The sequence below is a fragment of the Anomaloglossus baeobatrachus genome, chromosome 2, assembly GCF_048569485.1.
Source record: "Anomaloglossus baeobatrachus isolate aAnoBae1 chromosome 2, aAnoBae1.hap1, whole genome shotgun sequence".
Lineage (NCBI taxonomy): Eukaryota > Metazoa > Chordata > Amphibia > Anura > Aromobatidae > Anomaloglossus > Anomaloglossus baeobatrachus.
This window is the reverse complement of record NC_134354.1, coordinates 113,680,506-113,697,067: the sequence shown is the minus strand read 5'-3', so window position 1 is coordinate 113,697,067 and position 16,562 is coordinate 113,680,506. Positions and strand designations below refer to the sequence as shown.

The 16,562-nt window shown below is 40.5% G+C and overlaps 1 protein-coding gene across 1 annotated transcript in view; it reads right to left on the bottom strand.

The window, feature by feature from the left end:
• PITPNM3 (PITPNM family member 3) overlaps nt 1–16,562 on the bottom strand; it is a 729,687-nt gene that overhangs the window by 411,916 nt on the left and 301,209 nt on the right. Inside the window, exon 2 of the mRNA XM_075333206.1 lies at nt 8,018–8,113. Within this exon, the coding sequence (XP_075189321.1) occupies nt 8,018–8,113 (96 nt within the window). The remainder of the gene's footprint in view (nt 1–8,017; nt 8,114–16,562) is intronic.

Genomic DNA, 16,562 nt, shown 5'->3' with positions numbered 1-16,562 from the left:
CTCCACTTCTTCTCCACTTTTTCTCCACTTTTTCTCCATTTTTTCTCCACTTTTTATCCACTTTTTCTCCATTTTTTTCTCCACTTTTTCTCCACTTTTTCTCCACCTTTTCTCCACTTTTTCTCCATTTTTTCTCCACTTTTTCTCCATTTTTTCTCCACTTTTTCTACATTTTTTCTCCACTTTTTCTCCACTTTTTCTCCACTTTTTCTCCACTTCTTCTCCACTTTTTCTCCACTTCTTCTCCACTTTTTCTCCACTTTTTCTCCACTTTTTCTCCGTTCTTTTTCTATGGTCGGTCTACCCATTAGCTCTGCCATGCATAGTGTAGCTCTACACCTACTGCACATGTTACTTTATGATTGACATCTCTTTCGTACCAGAGCTGTCTAAGCCTACTCTGACCCTATATTTGTCATTACTATATTGTCCTTGTACTGTATTATGACATTTGTATCATGTGTTTTATTTCTTGCTGTGTTGCAATTTTTTTGCTGCATCCCAATTGTACCTCTACATTGTTCGAGTTTATGTTATTGTTCTCTCACTCTTATGTGATACTGATTATTGTCATTTTTCATGATTACATGCAGATAAATCCAATTTGACGAAGGCTCAGGCCGAAACGTCATTTGTAACTTGTTTTGGACAAAAACATATATGCTTATGAAATTTTTTTTTTTTTAATACGGACCAATAAAGAGTGATTTTGCATTACTATCCGTTGTGACTTACTGACTTAGTCTGGGAGATTTAGAGTGCCGAGGTTACTCACTAATTTTATCTATTATTACCTCTGAGCACCTATATACCAGTGAGCAGAGCTTCCTCTACAGTAGTTCTCCTGATTAGGCATGCCCTTACCTCATGAGCAGGGCATTGCAGCTTTGGTAGCAACCATTACGACATGGACTCTGCTGCTGTGGACCCGGGGAGAGTGAATGCAGATTCATTGCACCCACACTCCTCACATGAAGGGTCCGCACTCCTAGAAAATGGGGGATACGTTCCCTGAGTGTCTCCCCCCCATATTCTAGACGGTCCAGAGTCGTCGTGGGACCCCTTTATTTTTTTTCTTACAATAAATTGGTGAAAGAGGAAATGTTTTGGGGACTGTTTTTTCAAATAAATTTCTTTTGTCGATTTTTTTTTTTTGTTAGTACTGACAGTTTATGATGTTGGGTATGTAATAGACGCCATGACATCACAAACTGCTGGGCTTGATCTCAGGTGACTTTACAGCTAGTATCAACCCGATTTATTACCCCGTTTGCCACTGCACCAGGGCACGGGATGAGCTGGGGTGAAGCGCCAGGATTGGCGCATCTAGTGGATGCGCCACGTCTGGGGTGCCTGCGGCCTGCTATTTTTAGGCTGTGAAGGCCCAATAACTATGGACCTTCCCACCCTGAGAATACCAGACCACAGCTGTCCGCTTTACCTTGGCTGGTGATCCAATTTGGGGGGACCCTACTTTTATTGTGTAATTATTAATATTTATAAAATAATTATAAAAAAGAGCCTGAGGGGACCTCCACATTGGATCCCCAACCACGGTAAAGCTGCCAGCTGTGGCTTTCAGGCTACGCCATCTGCTTTACCCTAGCTGGCTATCAAAAAGGGGGGGACCCAACGTCATTTTTTTTTTAACTATTTTTTAAATAGAAAAAATTTATGGGCTTCCCTGTATTTTGATTGCCAACCAAGGTAACGGCAGCAGATGGGGGTGGCAACCCATAGCTGTCTGCTTTATCTGCGCTGAGAATCAAAAATACCGCGGAGCGCTACGTCATTTTTTTAAAGATTTATTTTTACAGCACTGTGATGTCCAGCAATCAAAATACAGGGAAGCCCATTTTATTTTTAGTTATTTAAATAAATAATTAAAAAAAATATATATGGGCTCCCGCTGCATTTTTTGTGTTGCTAGCTAAGGATAATCCAAGCAGCTACTGGCTGCTAACCCCCACTGCTTGGTGTTACCTTCACTGGCAATGTAAAATCCAGGGAAGCATTTTTTATTTTTTTTGCCAAAAAACTACAAAAAAAGGACGTGAGCTTCGCCATATTTTTGTATGCTAGCCAGGTATAGCAGGCAGGTGCTGGAAGAGTTGGATACAGCGCCAGAAGATGGCGCTTCTATGAAAATGCCATTTTCTGAGGCGGCTGCAGACTGCAATTCGTAGCAGTGGGGCCCAGAAAGCTCAGGCCAACCTGTGCTGCAGATTCCAATCCCCAGCTGCCTAGTTGTACCTGGCTGGACACAAAAATGGGGCGAAGCCTACGTCATTTGTTTTCTAATTATTTCATGAAATTCATGAAATAATAAAAAAAGGGCTTCCCTTTATTTTTGGTTCCCAGTCGGGTACAAATAGGCAACTGGGGGTTGGGGGCAGCCGTACCTGCCTGCTGTACCTGGCTAGCATACAAAAATATGGCGAAGCCCACATAATTTTTTCAGGGGGCAAAAAACTTCTGCATACAGTCCTGGATGGAGTATGCTGAGCCTTGTAGGCTTGTAGGCTCAGCATACTCCATCCAGGACTGTATGCAGAAGTTTTTTGCCCACCAAAAAAATGACGTGGGCTTCGCCATATTTTTGTATGCTAGCCAGGTACAGCAGGCAGCCACGGGCTGCCTCCAACCCCCAGTTGCCTATTTGTACCCGGCTGGGAACCAAAAATATAGGGAAGCCCGTTTTTTTAATTATTTCACTTATTTCATGAACCTCCGTTCGGCGAACCGACCTCGAGCCGAACCACGACCGGTTCGCTCATCTCTCGTCGCAAGTGCACTAGAATGATGTCCAGTACCTAGATGTAGTAAGGCGCTAGCCCACTAGGGGTCGCCAGTATCCTAGTTGAGAGGAGGGGGAGAAAGATAAGGAGTCATGTGCGAGCCAAGGGTTGGTAAGCCAGGAAATCGTATTTGATATAGAAGGAGAGCAGAGTCATGGTCAGAAAACATGCTGGGTTCAGGAACTGAAAGGACACACCAGTACCGAGGAGAGAGTAGACCTTGGGTCACAAAGTAAGCTGGAGGTCAGGGAGACTTGGAGATAAGACAAGACAGGGGAAGCGAGGGAACAGGGAATGGGACACTATGTAGTAGGACAATATCAGAATAGCAACCCACGGGAACCAGAAACATACACAGCAAGCTGGAACTATCACTGGAGGTGTTTCGGATAAAACAGCTCCAAGGTAAGGCAGAGCAATCACCCGGAACAAGGCACCACCGAATAGGCTCATCCCACCGGGCCTAGACCAGGAAAATGCAGACAGCAGAAAAACACACAGTGGCTTTGCAAAAGAGCAGAGCCACAAGTGAATCATGACATTTATATTTTCTAAATATTTAAAAAACCATTTATAATTTACTCTACACTTCACAAATACTTGCTACTTAGTGTTGGTACTATATATCATATAAAATCCCAATAAAATACATTTAAGTTTGTTGGTAAGGTTCATGGGGTATGAATACTTTTCAAGGCACTGTATAAATTGCTCTACACTAAATCAGGGAATAAATTCAATCATATGTGTGCTGGGAAACTAATAATGGGTCTCCCCATCCTGAAAATGCCAGCACCCAGCTGTCGGCTTTATCATGGCTGGGTATCAAAATTGGAGTGGACCGCATGCAGTTTTTAAAAATTATTATTTGAATAATTTTCTAAAAAAGCCACATGGGGTCCCTTTTATTTTTATACACAGGCAATGTAAGCACACAAGTGATGCCAGGACTGGTCGGTGGGTGGGGAAAGCAGTGAATATGTATGAGGGTAATGAGCAGGTCTGGAAGTACAGCAGTGCAAGAGACTCGGTAAGTATAATGTTCCTGCTTTATTCTTTATCTTTTCTTTTTCCTTTATTTTTTTAAATTATCCAGGTGGCCGAATCCAGATAGATTCATGAGTTCCCTGAGACCTCCATGTTTCGGCTTGGTGCATGGATACTAGTTGTCTAGTACGGATTCTGAATTTTACAGTCCGGGTTCACACATCACCATTCAGAAGTCTTTTGACCCAATTCAATGATTCCAGATTTTCAAGACAAGACCAGACAGCCCCTTTAAAATCAAGATGCAGATTTCAGGGTAAAATATGGATAGATTTTGTGCAATAATCTGGGTCAAAATCCACTGTATGAACATACCCTCAACATAATTATTTAGTTAATTAATTAAAACAATTTTAGTATCAAAAATAGAAATCGATGGTCCAGAGCGGGATTGTGTTTCCTTGCCGATGACCAGATTTTATAAGCTTCTCCTTCTACGTTGCTGCATATTTTCTGCCAAATCCTGTACTTGTACATTGCTTCTAGAAATGATTATTTATGCTCAGCACCATAAACAGCTCATCAAAAGCCATTCTCTATGTCAGGTCTATTTTAATCCTCGGCTTTTTTTGTAAACATTGTTTCTTCAATTAACCTTTTCAATGGAGTGCTTTGATTCCCCGGCATACACAACAAATCAAATCAAACAAGAGGGTGTAAATCAGATGTTAAACTTGCTAAGTGCGCCTATATTTTTGCAGATAGACAAGTCAGTATGGCACCGTGGCATCGTAGTGAGCGCAAAGCATCAGGAGCAGCACCGTGAATGGATGGACACGCTACTATTGTCAAAGTCTTCGGGTTGCCATAGCTACATTTCAAAGCCTCGCAGCAAATACCCATGTGGTGAGAGGCAGCTTTGATTCTAAAGAATACGGTCAAGACTAAATCCAATAAAAGCAGCTCATTATGAGGACAATAATGAACAGATTTCACAGTGGTTTTCCCTAAACCCTTCCCCTTTACAGACAAGATTGCTAATGATATTAATTCGTAAATGATACACTGCAGTATATAGGTTATCCATCTTATAAGCCATGACGCCACATGTGAATCTACAGATTTTATTGACCTCTAAAACTTGGCGCTTGCACGCTGTGAGATCTAGATCTACAAGATGTTGAGAATATAAGCCAACATGACACAGAATACAAACATCAGATACGTGATCTCAGTACATGATACTCTATAGCAAGAATTTTATTAAAGGAATTAGTATTATGGGACAAGAAGCAAATTCAGCAAGAAAGACTCAATTAGTAGGGTTCGCTCACATCTACATATAAAAAAATCTTTTTTTTTTAACGTATAAAAATATGGAGGCATAGATATCACCAAAACTATAGTAAGTTAATACAAATTTTATTAGACATAAATATAGACAGGAAGTTTACTATCCTACAATTAAAATAGTGCATAGTGCAGGACTCACAGAATAGCTAATGTGCCAACAAGGTAAGTATCATGGTACATAGGGGGAGAAATAAGTCTCCACTAGGCTGTGAATCCAGACAATACTTGGTCTACAAAAATAACATGATTCCTAGTAACATAGGATCAAAATGGCATATACAAGGTAATCTGGAACACTCACCCATTTTAGCCTAGTTGATGTATGGCCCCCACAAACCCCTACGCACGTTTCGCGTGGGCTTCTTCGGGTGACTGTGCCGGATGACCTTGTATATGCCTCTTTCTCCCTATGTTACTAGGAATGTTGGACTGCTTATCTGCGATTGGAAGCATTTGAGATAGTTGGAGGAAGGTAAGGCCACCCGCGGGGTGAAAATCCATTCCCTCAAGGAAAACTCTGAAGAAATGCCTAGTTGAGCAATAAGCTGAGATATCACATATTGCACTCCAAAATCAATAATAATAAATATTTGTGAGCAATGAAGCATAAAATGTGCAAAGTGTCAGAATCAGGAAATCACAAAGATTTTTACAAGGTATTTAGCCTAATGTTTTTGAGAAAGTGGCCTCTACTTTAAACTTTTTTTCACTGGAAATACAATTTGGATAAAGATTGTTATAGGGTTAATTACCCTATTTTGCTGATTACCTGAAGAGAGTAGATGCAGAACTCTGTTCTGCTGTGCCAAGTGCGTAGATCCATAGACAGTGTCCATGCTTTCCTTCTATATAGCAGTCACAGTGAAATGAGGGGAGGAATGGGTCTGCACAGCACTCTCACTGACTGCAGTATGTTCGTCTTTATATATCCTTTTATTCAAGAGAACATGCTATGATTGTACTAGTCAACAGAACTAAGGACCTGTCTGCCTTCCCCATCACCGCTGTAGGACCTCTGCTCTTAAACAGCGCTCTCACTGTGGCTGCTACATAGAACAAAAAGAGCATGTACTATGGAGAATCCACTGCTGCTACACACATAGTTGGATGAACCGGACACAATATATGGGCCCCGATTCATCAGTTTTCCCAAATTCTAGCTTAAAATGTCACAAAAATATTCACAACTTACAGGTGCACCCAACTTTTCACATTTTTATAGCAGTTTTGGGGAAATTCACCTTCTTTTTGAAAAGTGGGTACAAATTCAATAACACAAGGCATGGCCAAGTGTGCCCAACAAATTCATAATTTATGCCACAAAAGTTAGGACAGAAATATCTACTAGCAGATGCCTGGTAGACAATAGTCAGCAGGCAATGGATGGAGAAACAAAGAAAAAAAACGTCCAGTACCAGACGGCAGACGGAGAGGCTGGACAGGTCAGCTTTGAGGTTTTCTTAAGTGTACTATACTATGGTGCCAGGAGAGACCGTATAATAAGAAACATTCAATTTATAAGAATAATGTCTCTGGGAAATCTGCACAATTTGGTGAATTTGAATTTTGTGAGATTCACTCATCTCTACACACGATAGTCAAAGATACAACATATATATATTAAAGTGGCCTGCTCCAACTCTCACTCTTCATTAAGACTAGTGTACAAAATGCCAGTCTTAATGACTCAGAGCCACGGCATATAGAGCTAAGCCAAGAAAGTTTAGCTACTCTAAAGGGTGCTTTACACGCTGCGACATCGCTAACGATATATCGTCGAGGTCACATCGTTAGTGACGCACATCCAGCGCCGGTAGCGACATCGCAGTGTGTGACACCAAGGAGCGACGATCAACGATCGCAAAAGTGTCAAAAATCGCTGATCTTTGACACGTTGCTCCTTTTCATAATATTGTTGCTGCTACAGGTATGATGTTGTTCATCATTCCTGCGGCAGCACATATCGCTATGTGTGACACCGCAGGAACAATGAACATCTCCTTACCTGCGTCCACCAACAATGAGGAAGGAAGAAGGTGTGCGGCAAGTTCCGGCCGCTCATCTCCGCCCCTCCTCTGCTATTGGGCGGCCGCTTAGTGACACCGCAGTGACGTCGCTATGACGCTGAACGCACCTCCCCCTTGAAGGAGGGATTGTTCGGCGGTCACAGCGACGTCACTGAAAAGGTATGTGCGTCACCGACGCTGCCGTAGCGATAATGTTCGCTACGGCAGCGATCACCAAATGTTGCACGAACGATGGGGGCGGGTGCTATCGCTAGCGATGTCGCAGGGTGTAAAGCACCCTTTAGAGCATTAAATAGTAAGAATAATCTTAATTTGGAGCCGATATTTTCTCTTTCATGTTGTTCTTATCCAAAAATTCTACCAGAGGCAGTTACGGAGTACCACAACTCTAGGTCCTGCAAGATGATATACAAGAGTAAAGTATAGAATTCTGGTAGTGTTATTTGTCTGTCATGAGATCATGTGAAAGGGGCGACTATTGAAAGGATTGCAAAAAAAACAGACTTATAAAAAGAGAGAAGTGCCATGGAAGAGTTGTAAAATGCTGTTCCTGTAAGCAAGAGTTAAACTTAAAAGTATTTGGGTCTTTATATTTTCTACTTCTCTGTAAGCTAAAAAAAATCCAGTCCAGGTCAACAATGAAGCACAATAATGTGTTAATGCCTTAAGTGCTTTTTTGAGTTAATAGAATAAATGACATTACATGGAATTAAGCAAATATAGTAATAATAATGTCAGTGATTTAGCAAAATAAATAATAAAACAGTATATTTACCCCATGAATATTTTCAGAAGCAATAGCTGTGTAATACAGGGAAACTTTTATGTAATTCGTAGAACTTTTTTACATACCTCTGGCATCAAAGAACTCATCGTCCGAGCTGTCCACGGAGTCATTCACAATTTTCTGCAGGTGCCACTGGGCACCACTAAAGCGTCGTGTTACACCTAGGAGAATTAAGTAAAAAATGGTCACTGCATGTTCAGGCACAAGGCACAACAACTTTTTCTACAGTAGAGTATGCTCTGTATAAATTACTACGTGATTCTTTGTTTTTAATGTTCATGACGGCAGCCAAATATTAAAGCATGATCTACTGGCAGGTCTTAAACAGTTATTCACACACTTAAGTTACGTTTTACAAACCATTGTAAATGAATATCTATTGTTAATGTACAGAGTGAGCTGTAGATATCTTTTTTCATCTCTATTAGTCCCTCTGGGCATCCAGATTCACATAGCTATATGGGCAGTCCTATTCTTATATTGCTTAAACTTGATTTCCCAGTAGCACCTACTGTAACTCAGTTCTGCAGCCCCTTCCTCCCCCTCTCTTGTTTTAGTGCCTAGCCCCTCCTGTACTCAACTCTTGATTTTAGTAGCTTCTGCCATTTGACTCAGTATAGCTACCTGTGAGTTTTTACCTTATTGCTCTGTTAGCTGGTTTTCAGCAGAGCTCAATAGGCCTACACTCCTCCATAATGGATCTTGTCATAACTAGATTTAGCGTATCTTACACAGGCAGAGGTGAGCTGTGTTTGATGCCTGCAGCAGACAACTAAGTGATGGGAAACTGCAAATGCAGCTATCTTGATGCATATGGCAGAAGATATTCTGATGAAGGAAACAATAGAAACAATATGCCAGCTGTCAGTGTCAACACAAATATTGTCAGCAACTATAGGATTCATCTGCTTTATCAGTCACAAGTTACAAAAATGGAGAATTCAGCAGATTTCTCAAGTTACAGAGCTTTGTTCTTAGTGTCTTTGGGGGATTAAGGTTTTATTTTGGGAATAACCCTTTAAATGTTTTCTTTTTTCTAGGATTATTTTCTGTCTTTAAACCTTCTAAATTTAATGTATTTGCCTGTGTACAATTTGTTCCTCACTAGATTTCTAGCATGCCATTCATGAAACAGAGTACCAGAGGGACAGAGTTACTGGCTTAAACCAGATTGGAGAATTTTGTGAATTGTGTCGTAGAAAATGTAATTTTGGGAAGATTAGTTGACCTTTGGACCGATATCTCACGTCTTTCTTATTTACTATAATTTTAGTACCTATGGAGTAAGTTCCTGTATAAATTACTGTATGGACATTCATTAGTATAGGAAATGGAATCAGCCAGGGGTTAGTCCTCTTTCTACAAGTGACCCACAGCAGTCACAAGTGAATGACTTTATTCCTCTCACTTCTCCCTTTTACTGCTATGTGTGTTTTATATTTCTATATATTTCTAGTACGTCATCCATGGAACAAAAAGTTTAGTGTGTAATAATAATAATAATAATAATAATAATAATAATAAAATAATACATTATATTTATATAGCGTCAACATATTCCATATACTTTACAATTAAGCAGGGACATATACAAGCAATAAAAACAAAACAAGGTAACAAGTGTTTATAGTGTTAATGGATCAAAACCAGGTTCCGAAATATTGGAAACCATTCCATGGTGCAAAAAAACTGTGTGAAAATGGCAAAAAAACCCTAACCTAAGCTTTAACTTTTTCTGTTTTAGGGCTCGTGTACACGACTGTAAAAATCGGACAAGTGCTATCCGTCGTTTTGATGTTATACTATAGGGCCGTGCACATGTCTGATTCTTTTCATCAGACTGATAGTGTCCGAGAAAAAAGTTGCAGCATGTATGATTTATGTTTTTAAATCAGAATGCACTGGATCATTCAAGTCTATGGATCCGTGAAAAAAATTAGACCGCATTTGGATAATATCTGAGTGGTCCAATTTTCATTGACTGACAGAATGGAGAAGATGGAGACATTTTTTTCCACCTTCCCCACATCCGATAAATTTGGATCACACTCTGATCATTCTCGGATCAGAGTGTGATTAGTATAATCGGATCAATTTTCTCGGATAAGAGAAAAACCTAGCCTTACTAAATAATGTGCTCAGTAAAGCTTTGGTATATACAGTTAGGTCCAGAAATATTTGGACAGTGACACAATTTTCGCGAGTTGGGCTCTGCATGCCACTACATTGGATTTGAAATGAAACCTCTACAACAGAATTCAAGTGCAGATTGTAACGTTTAATTTGAAGGTTTGAACAAAAATATCTGATAGAAATTGTAGGAATTGTACACATTTCTTTACAAACACTCCACATTTTAGGAGGTCAAAAGTAATTGGACAAATAAACCAAACCCAAAAAAAAATTTTTTATTTTCAATATTTTGTTGCGAATCCTTTGGAGGCAATCACTGCCTTAAGTCTGGAACCCATGGACATCACCAAACGCTCGGTTTCCTCCTTCTTAATGCTTTGCCAGGCCTTTACAGCCGCAGCCTTCAGGTCTTGCTTGTTTGTGGGTCTTTCCGTCTTAAGTCTGGATTTGACCAAGTGAAATGCATGCTCAATTGGGTTAAGATCTGGTGATTGACTTGGCCATTGCAGAATGTTCCACTTTTTTGCACTCATGAACTCCTGGGTAGCTTTGGCTGTATGCTTGGGGTCATTGTCCATCTGTACTATGAAGCGCCGTCCAATCAACTTTGCGGCATTTGGCTGAATCTGAGCTGAAAGTATATCCCGGTACACTTCAGAATTCATCCGGCTACTCTTGTCTGCTGTTATGTCATCAATAAACACAAGTGACCCAGTGCCATTGAAAGCCATGCATGCCCATGCCATCACGTTGCCTCCACCATGTTTTACAGAGGATGTGGTGTGCCTTGGATCATGTGCCGTTCCCTTTCTTCTCCAAACTTTTTTCTTCCCATCATTCTGGTACAGGTTGATCTTGGTCTCATCTGTCCATAGAATACTTTTCCAGAACTGAGCTGGCTTCATGAGGTGTTTTTCAGCAAATTTAACTCTGGCCTGTCTATTTTTGGAATTGATGAATGGTTTGCATCTAGATGTGAACCCTTTGTATTTACTTTCATGGAGTCTTCTCTTTACTGTTGACTTAGAGACAGATACACCTACTTCACTGAGAGTGTTCTGGACTTCAGTTGATGTTGTGAACGGGTTCTTCTTCACCAAAAGAAAGTATGCGGCGATCATCCACCACTGTTGTCATCCGTGGACGCCCAGGCCTTTTTGAGTTCCCAAGCTCACCAGTCAATTCCTTTTTTCTCAGAATGTACCCGACTGTTGATTTTGCTACTCCAAGCATGTCTGCTATCTCTCTGATGGATTTTTTCTTTTTTTCAGCCTCAGGATGTTCTGCTTCACCTCAATTGAGAGTTCCTTAGACCGCATGTTATCTGGTCACAGCAACAGCTTCCAAATGCAAAACCACACACCTGTAATCAACCCCAGACCTTTTAACTACTTCATTGATTACAGGTTAACGAGGGAGACGCCTTCAGAGTTAATTGCAGCCCTTAGAGTCCCTTGTCCAATTACTTTTGGTCCCTTGAAAAAGAGGAGGCTATGCATTACAGAGCTATGATTCCTAAACCCTTTCTCCGATTTGGATGTGAAAACTCTCATATTGCAGCTGGGAGTGTGCACTTTCAGCCCATATTATATATATAATTGTATTTCTGAACATGTTTTTGTAAACAGCTAAAATAACAAAACTTGTGTCACTGTCCAAATATTTCTGGACCTAACTGTATACATTTGCAATCTATTAGCGTCGTCTAGAGTTGCTCATAGAAAGATCCATAATTTTTTGGTTAAATAATTGAATTCAGGCAAAAGTAACGGACTGACAAATAACATTTACAAGATCCAAGGCGCTTTTGTATTTCCAACAGCATAACAACCTGGTACTTAAACCAGGGGGGAATAATCTTCTTGCTTACTCATTTCATTCTTCAATTAGCCTCCCTGTCTTTTGTGCGGTTCACAGCTTTGTGGCCCCTCTCATTTCATGTGTAATAACTTATGAGCAAGTGTACACATCTCTAATGAATACGACTCACTGTACTCTGAAGTCTCGCTGACTTATGGTGACAAATGACACACAAGATGTCATCCACTAAACAAAAAGCAGGCAATTTACTTTTGCCGACTCCATTAAGTTCAATTACAATTGAAAGAGTAGAGCTTACGCAGTATACGACACATTATCTCACCAGATACTCTCGTAATGGGGGATGAAAACTTCAAGAAGATACTTCCAAAGCAAAACGCAATGTAGTTAATATGTAGGAACATTATGTTTAACAGTGCTCCGTCATCTTTACCCCTAGAGCATAATGAACAGTTTATTTAATTCTTCCTGCATTTAAATAATGCATGTTCTATAGGCAGAAAAACAAATAGCCAGCACTAAATGTACACTTCAGCACTAAAAATTCCAAACTGTACTTATTATAAAAAATTTGAGATTTTTGGCAAAAAATTGCAATTTCTTGAGCTGCCTCGCCATGTCACGGCAAATCTCATTTGAGGCAGTCCTACACTAAAATATTTTTATAAATTTTTCTTCATTGAATTGGTCGGTGGCTGACCCCCACCAAGCTATGCACCCCAATTTGGGATGTATTCCATCTGTCTAGATTTTGGCGGTTGGTGACTGTTCACATTGTCATCAGGCCTTGTCCACAGGCTATTTACTTCATGCAGCATTTGCTTGGACCTGTCCCGCCCACAGCCATGACTCAGTCATGGGTACGGGATTGAAATAGACCAGGTGAGTGCTGCTAAGAGCAGTTCTACTATTCATATGTGAGGCCGTATGGCACATTTTATAAAAATATTTTAGTGTAGGACTGCCTCAAATGAGATTTGCTGTGACGTGGCGAGGCAGCTCAAGAAATTGCAATTTTTTGCCAAAAATCTCAAAATTTTTATAGTAAGTACAGTTTGGAATTTTTAGTGCTGAAGTGCACATTTAGTGCTGGCTTTTTGTTTTTCTTCATTGAATTGGTCGGTGGCTGACCCCCACCAAGCTATGCACCCCAATTTGGGATGTATTCCATCTGTCTAGATTTTGGCGGTTGGTGACTGTTCACATTGTCATCAGGCCTTGTCCACAGGCTATTTACTTCATGCAGCATTTGCTTGGACCTGTCCCGCCCACAGCCATGACTCAGTCATGGGTACGGGATTGAAATAGACCAGGTGAGTGCTGCTAAGAGCAGTTCTACTATTCATATGTGAGGCCATATGGCACATTTTATAAAAATATTTTAGTGTAGGACTGCCTCAAATGAGATTTGCCGTGACGTGGCGAGGCACCTCAAGAAATTGCAATTTTTTGCCAAAAATCTCAAATTTTTTATAATAAGTACAGTTTGGAATTTTTAGTGCTGAAGTGCGCATTTAGTGCTGGCTTTTTGTTTTTCTTCATGTTTTATAGGCAGCAGATTAACCTTTGGACATCTAAACAGTTTTACGCTTTTTATTGTAACAACAAAATACAGTAAAATTTTTGGAATATGCTGCTTGCTTAGCCGTAGTCCCTGGGTCAGAATAAGGATATGGAATATGCTGCTTGCTTAACCATAGCACCTGGGTCAGAATAAGGATATGGACTATGCTGCTTGCTTTACTGTAGTTCCTAGGTCAGAATAAGGAAATGGAATATGCTGCTTGCTTAACTGTAGCCCCTAGGTCAGAACAAGGAAATGGAATTTGCTGCTTGCTTAACCATAACCCCTGGGTCAGAATAAGAATATGAAATATGCTGCTTGCTTAACCGTAGCCCCTGGGTCAGAATAAGGATATGGAATATGCTGCTTGCTTAACTGTAGCTTCTGGATCAGAATAGGGATATGGAATATGCTGCTTGCTTAACTGTAGCCCCTAGGTCAGAATAAGGAAATGGAATATGCTGCTTGCTTAACCATAGCCCCTGGGTCAAATAAGGATATGGAATATGCCGCTTGCTTACCTGTAGGCCCTGGGTCAGAATAAGGATATGGAATATGCTGCTTGCTTAACCATAGCCCCTGGGTCAGAATAAGGATATGGAATATGCTGCTTGCTTAACTGTAACCCCTGGGTCAGAATAAAGATATGTTCACATCTGCATTGGGAGTTTCTTTTTTCAAATTCTATCATAAAGACAAAAATTGACTTTATAAAGGGGATGGATCAGTAACATGTAAGACTGTCAGGCTTTCTTTATAGTATCCTGAGTTGCCAGACATCCACTATCAGTAAATATGAGGTGCTTTTTTTGCCCAGGCCGTATAAAAAAAATGAAGGTGTTCATGATTTTTTTGAAGCTGAAGAAACTTACAAATTATTTTGACTGTAATTATCATCACTTTACAGTTTACAGTAACAGGATCTGATGTCTTCATATCAGAACTATGGGCTATAGACATAGATCACATATTCATAATGATTTATTATGGTTTTCCAATGTGTCCATAAAAAATATTGTCTGTCTATGACTTTTCCATAAGCTGTCCAGAAAAAGTAAAGTTGGCAACCCTCATAGTGTCCATCATTTTAACCAGAAAAATAGCTTAACATGTATTTTTGTTTTCGTTATTACCCTGATAACGTATTTAACGTACCATATATGCTGATAAAACTCAGTTTATCAGATACCTGTGATGGTAGCATCTGCCCACCGATTCCATTTTTAACCCTTTCACTCCCCAGTTTGTTTTCACCTCATGACCAGCCCATTTTTTACAATTCTGACCAGTGTCCCTTTATGAGGTTATAACTCTTGAAAGCTTGAACAGATCCCATTGATTCTGAGATTTTTTTTTTCATAACACAATGAACTTTATGATAGTGTTAGAGTTAGGATGATATTTTTTGTATTTATTTGAAAAAAATGTCAGAAATGTGGAAAATGTTGCAATTTTCAAACTTTGATTTTTTATGCCCTTAAACCAGAGGTTTTGTTCCACAAAAGAATTAACAAATAACATTTTACACATGTTTACTTTACATCAGCGCAATTTTTGAAACATAAATTTTTGGTAAGGAAGTTAGAAGGGTTAAAAAGTTTAACAGCAATTTCTCATTTTACTAACAAAATTTACAAAAAACATTTTTTTAGGAACCCCATCACATTTGAAATGACTTGGAGAAGCTAAGGTGACAGAAAGTACGCAAAAGTGACACCATTCTAAAAACTGCACCCCTCAAACTGCTCATAAAACGTTGCATTTTCACAAGGGTAACAGGAGAAAATGCACTGTACAATTTGCTGTGCCTAAGGGTGGCTTTACATGCTGCGATATCCTGCCCGATATCGCTAGCATGAGACCCGGCCCCATCGTTTGTGCGCGACGGGCATATCGCTGCCCGTCGCGCACAAAATCGCGCACCCCCGTCACACGTACTTACCTGCCCTTTGACATCGCTGTGACCAGCAAACCGCCTCCCTTCTAAGGGGGCAGTCCGTTCAGCGTCACAGCGACGTCCCTAATCGGCCGCCCAATGAAAGCGGAGGGGCGGAGATGAGCGGGACATAACATCCCGCCCACTTCCTTCCTTCCGCATTGTGGCCGAAGGCAGGTAAGGAGATGATCCTCGTTCCTGCGGCGTCACACGTAGCGATGCGTGCTGCCACAGGGACGAGGATCAACTTCGCCCCAGCGACAGCAGCGATAACTGGCAGCGGACCCCCATGTCAGCGAGGAGCGATTTTGGACGTTTTTGTAACGATCCAAAATCGCTCCTAGAAGTCACACGCTACGACATCGCTACAGCGGCCGGATGTGCGTCACAAAATCCGTGACCCCAACGAGATCGCTGTAGCAAAATCGTAGTGTGTAAAGCCCGCTTAAGCCAGGGAAACCCACACAAGTGACCCCATTTTAGAAACTACACCACTCAAAGGTGGCTGAGGACCTTGAAACTCCAGGTGCTTGACAGAACTTTATAACGATGAGCTGTGAAAATAAAAACATCACATTTTCCCCAAACAAAAGTTGCTTTAGCCCCAAATTGTTTATTTTCAGAAGGGTAGCAGGAGAAAATTGACAGTACAATTTGTTGTGCCATTTCTTCTGAGTACATCAATACCCCATACTGTATGTGGTGGAAAACATATGCACAGATTTGGCAGGAATAGATTTCTTCAGGAGTCATGTCCCATATAAAGAACTGCTATGGTGCTAAAACAGCACAAACAACCCACATGTGACCCAATTTTGAAAAGTACACCTCTTGAAAAATTCATCTAAAATTGTAGTGAGTATTTTAAACCCACAGGCAATTCACAGAATTGTGTAAGATTGGGCTGCGGAGATTAAAACGTAGATTTTTTTTTCCACTAAAATGTTGCATTAGCCCAAAGTTTTTACATTTCAAAGGGCAAGGAAATGGATCATATAATTTGTTACTTAATTGATTCCAAGTTTGACAGTATCCTATATGTGGTTAGAAACTACTTTTCGGGCACAGTGCAAAGCTCAGAAGAAAGGGAGCGCCTTATTGAAATGCACATTTTGTTGGAATGGTCATGTCACATTGGCAGAGCCACTGAGGTGCC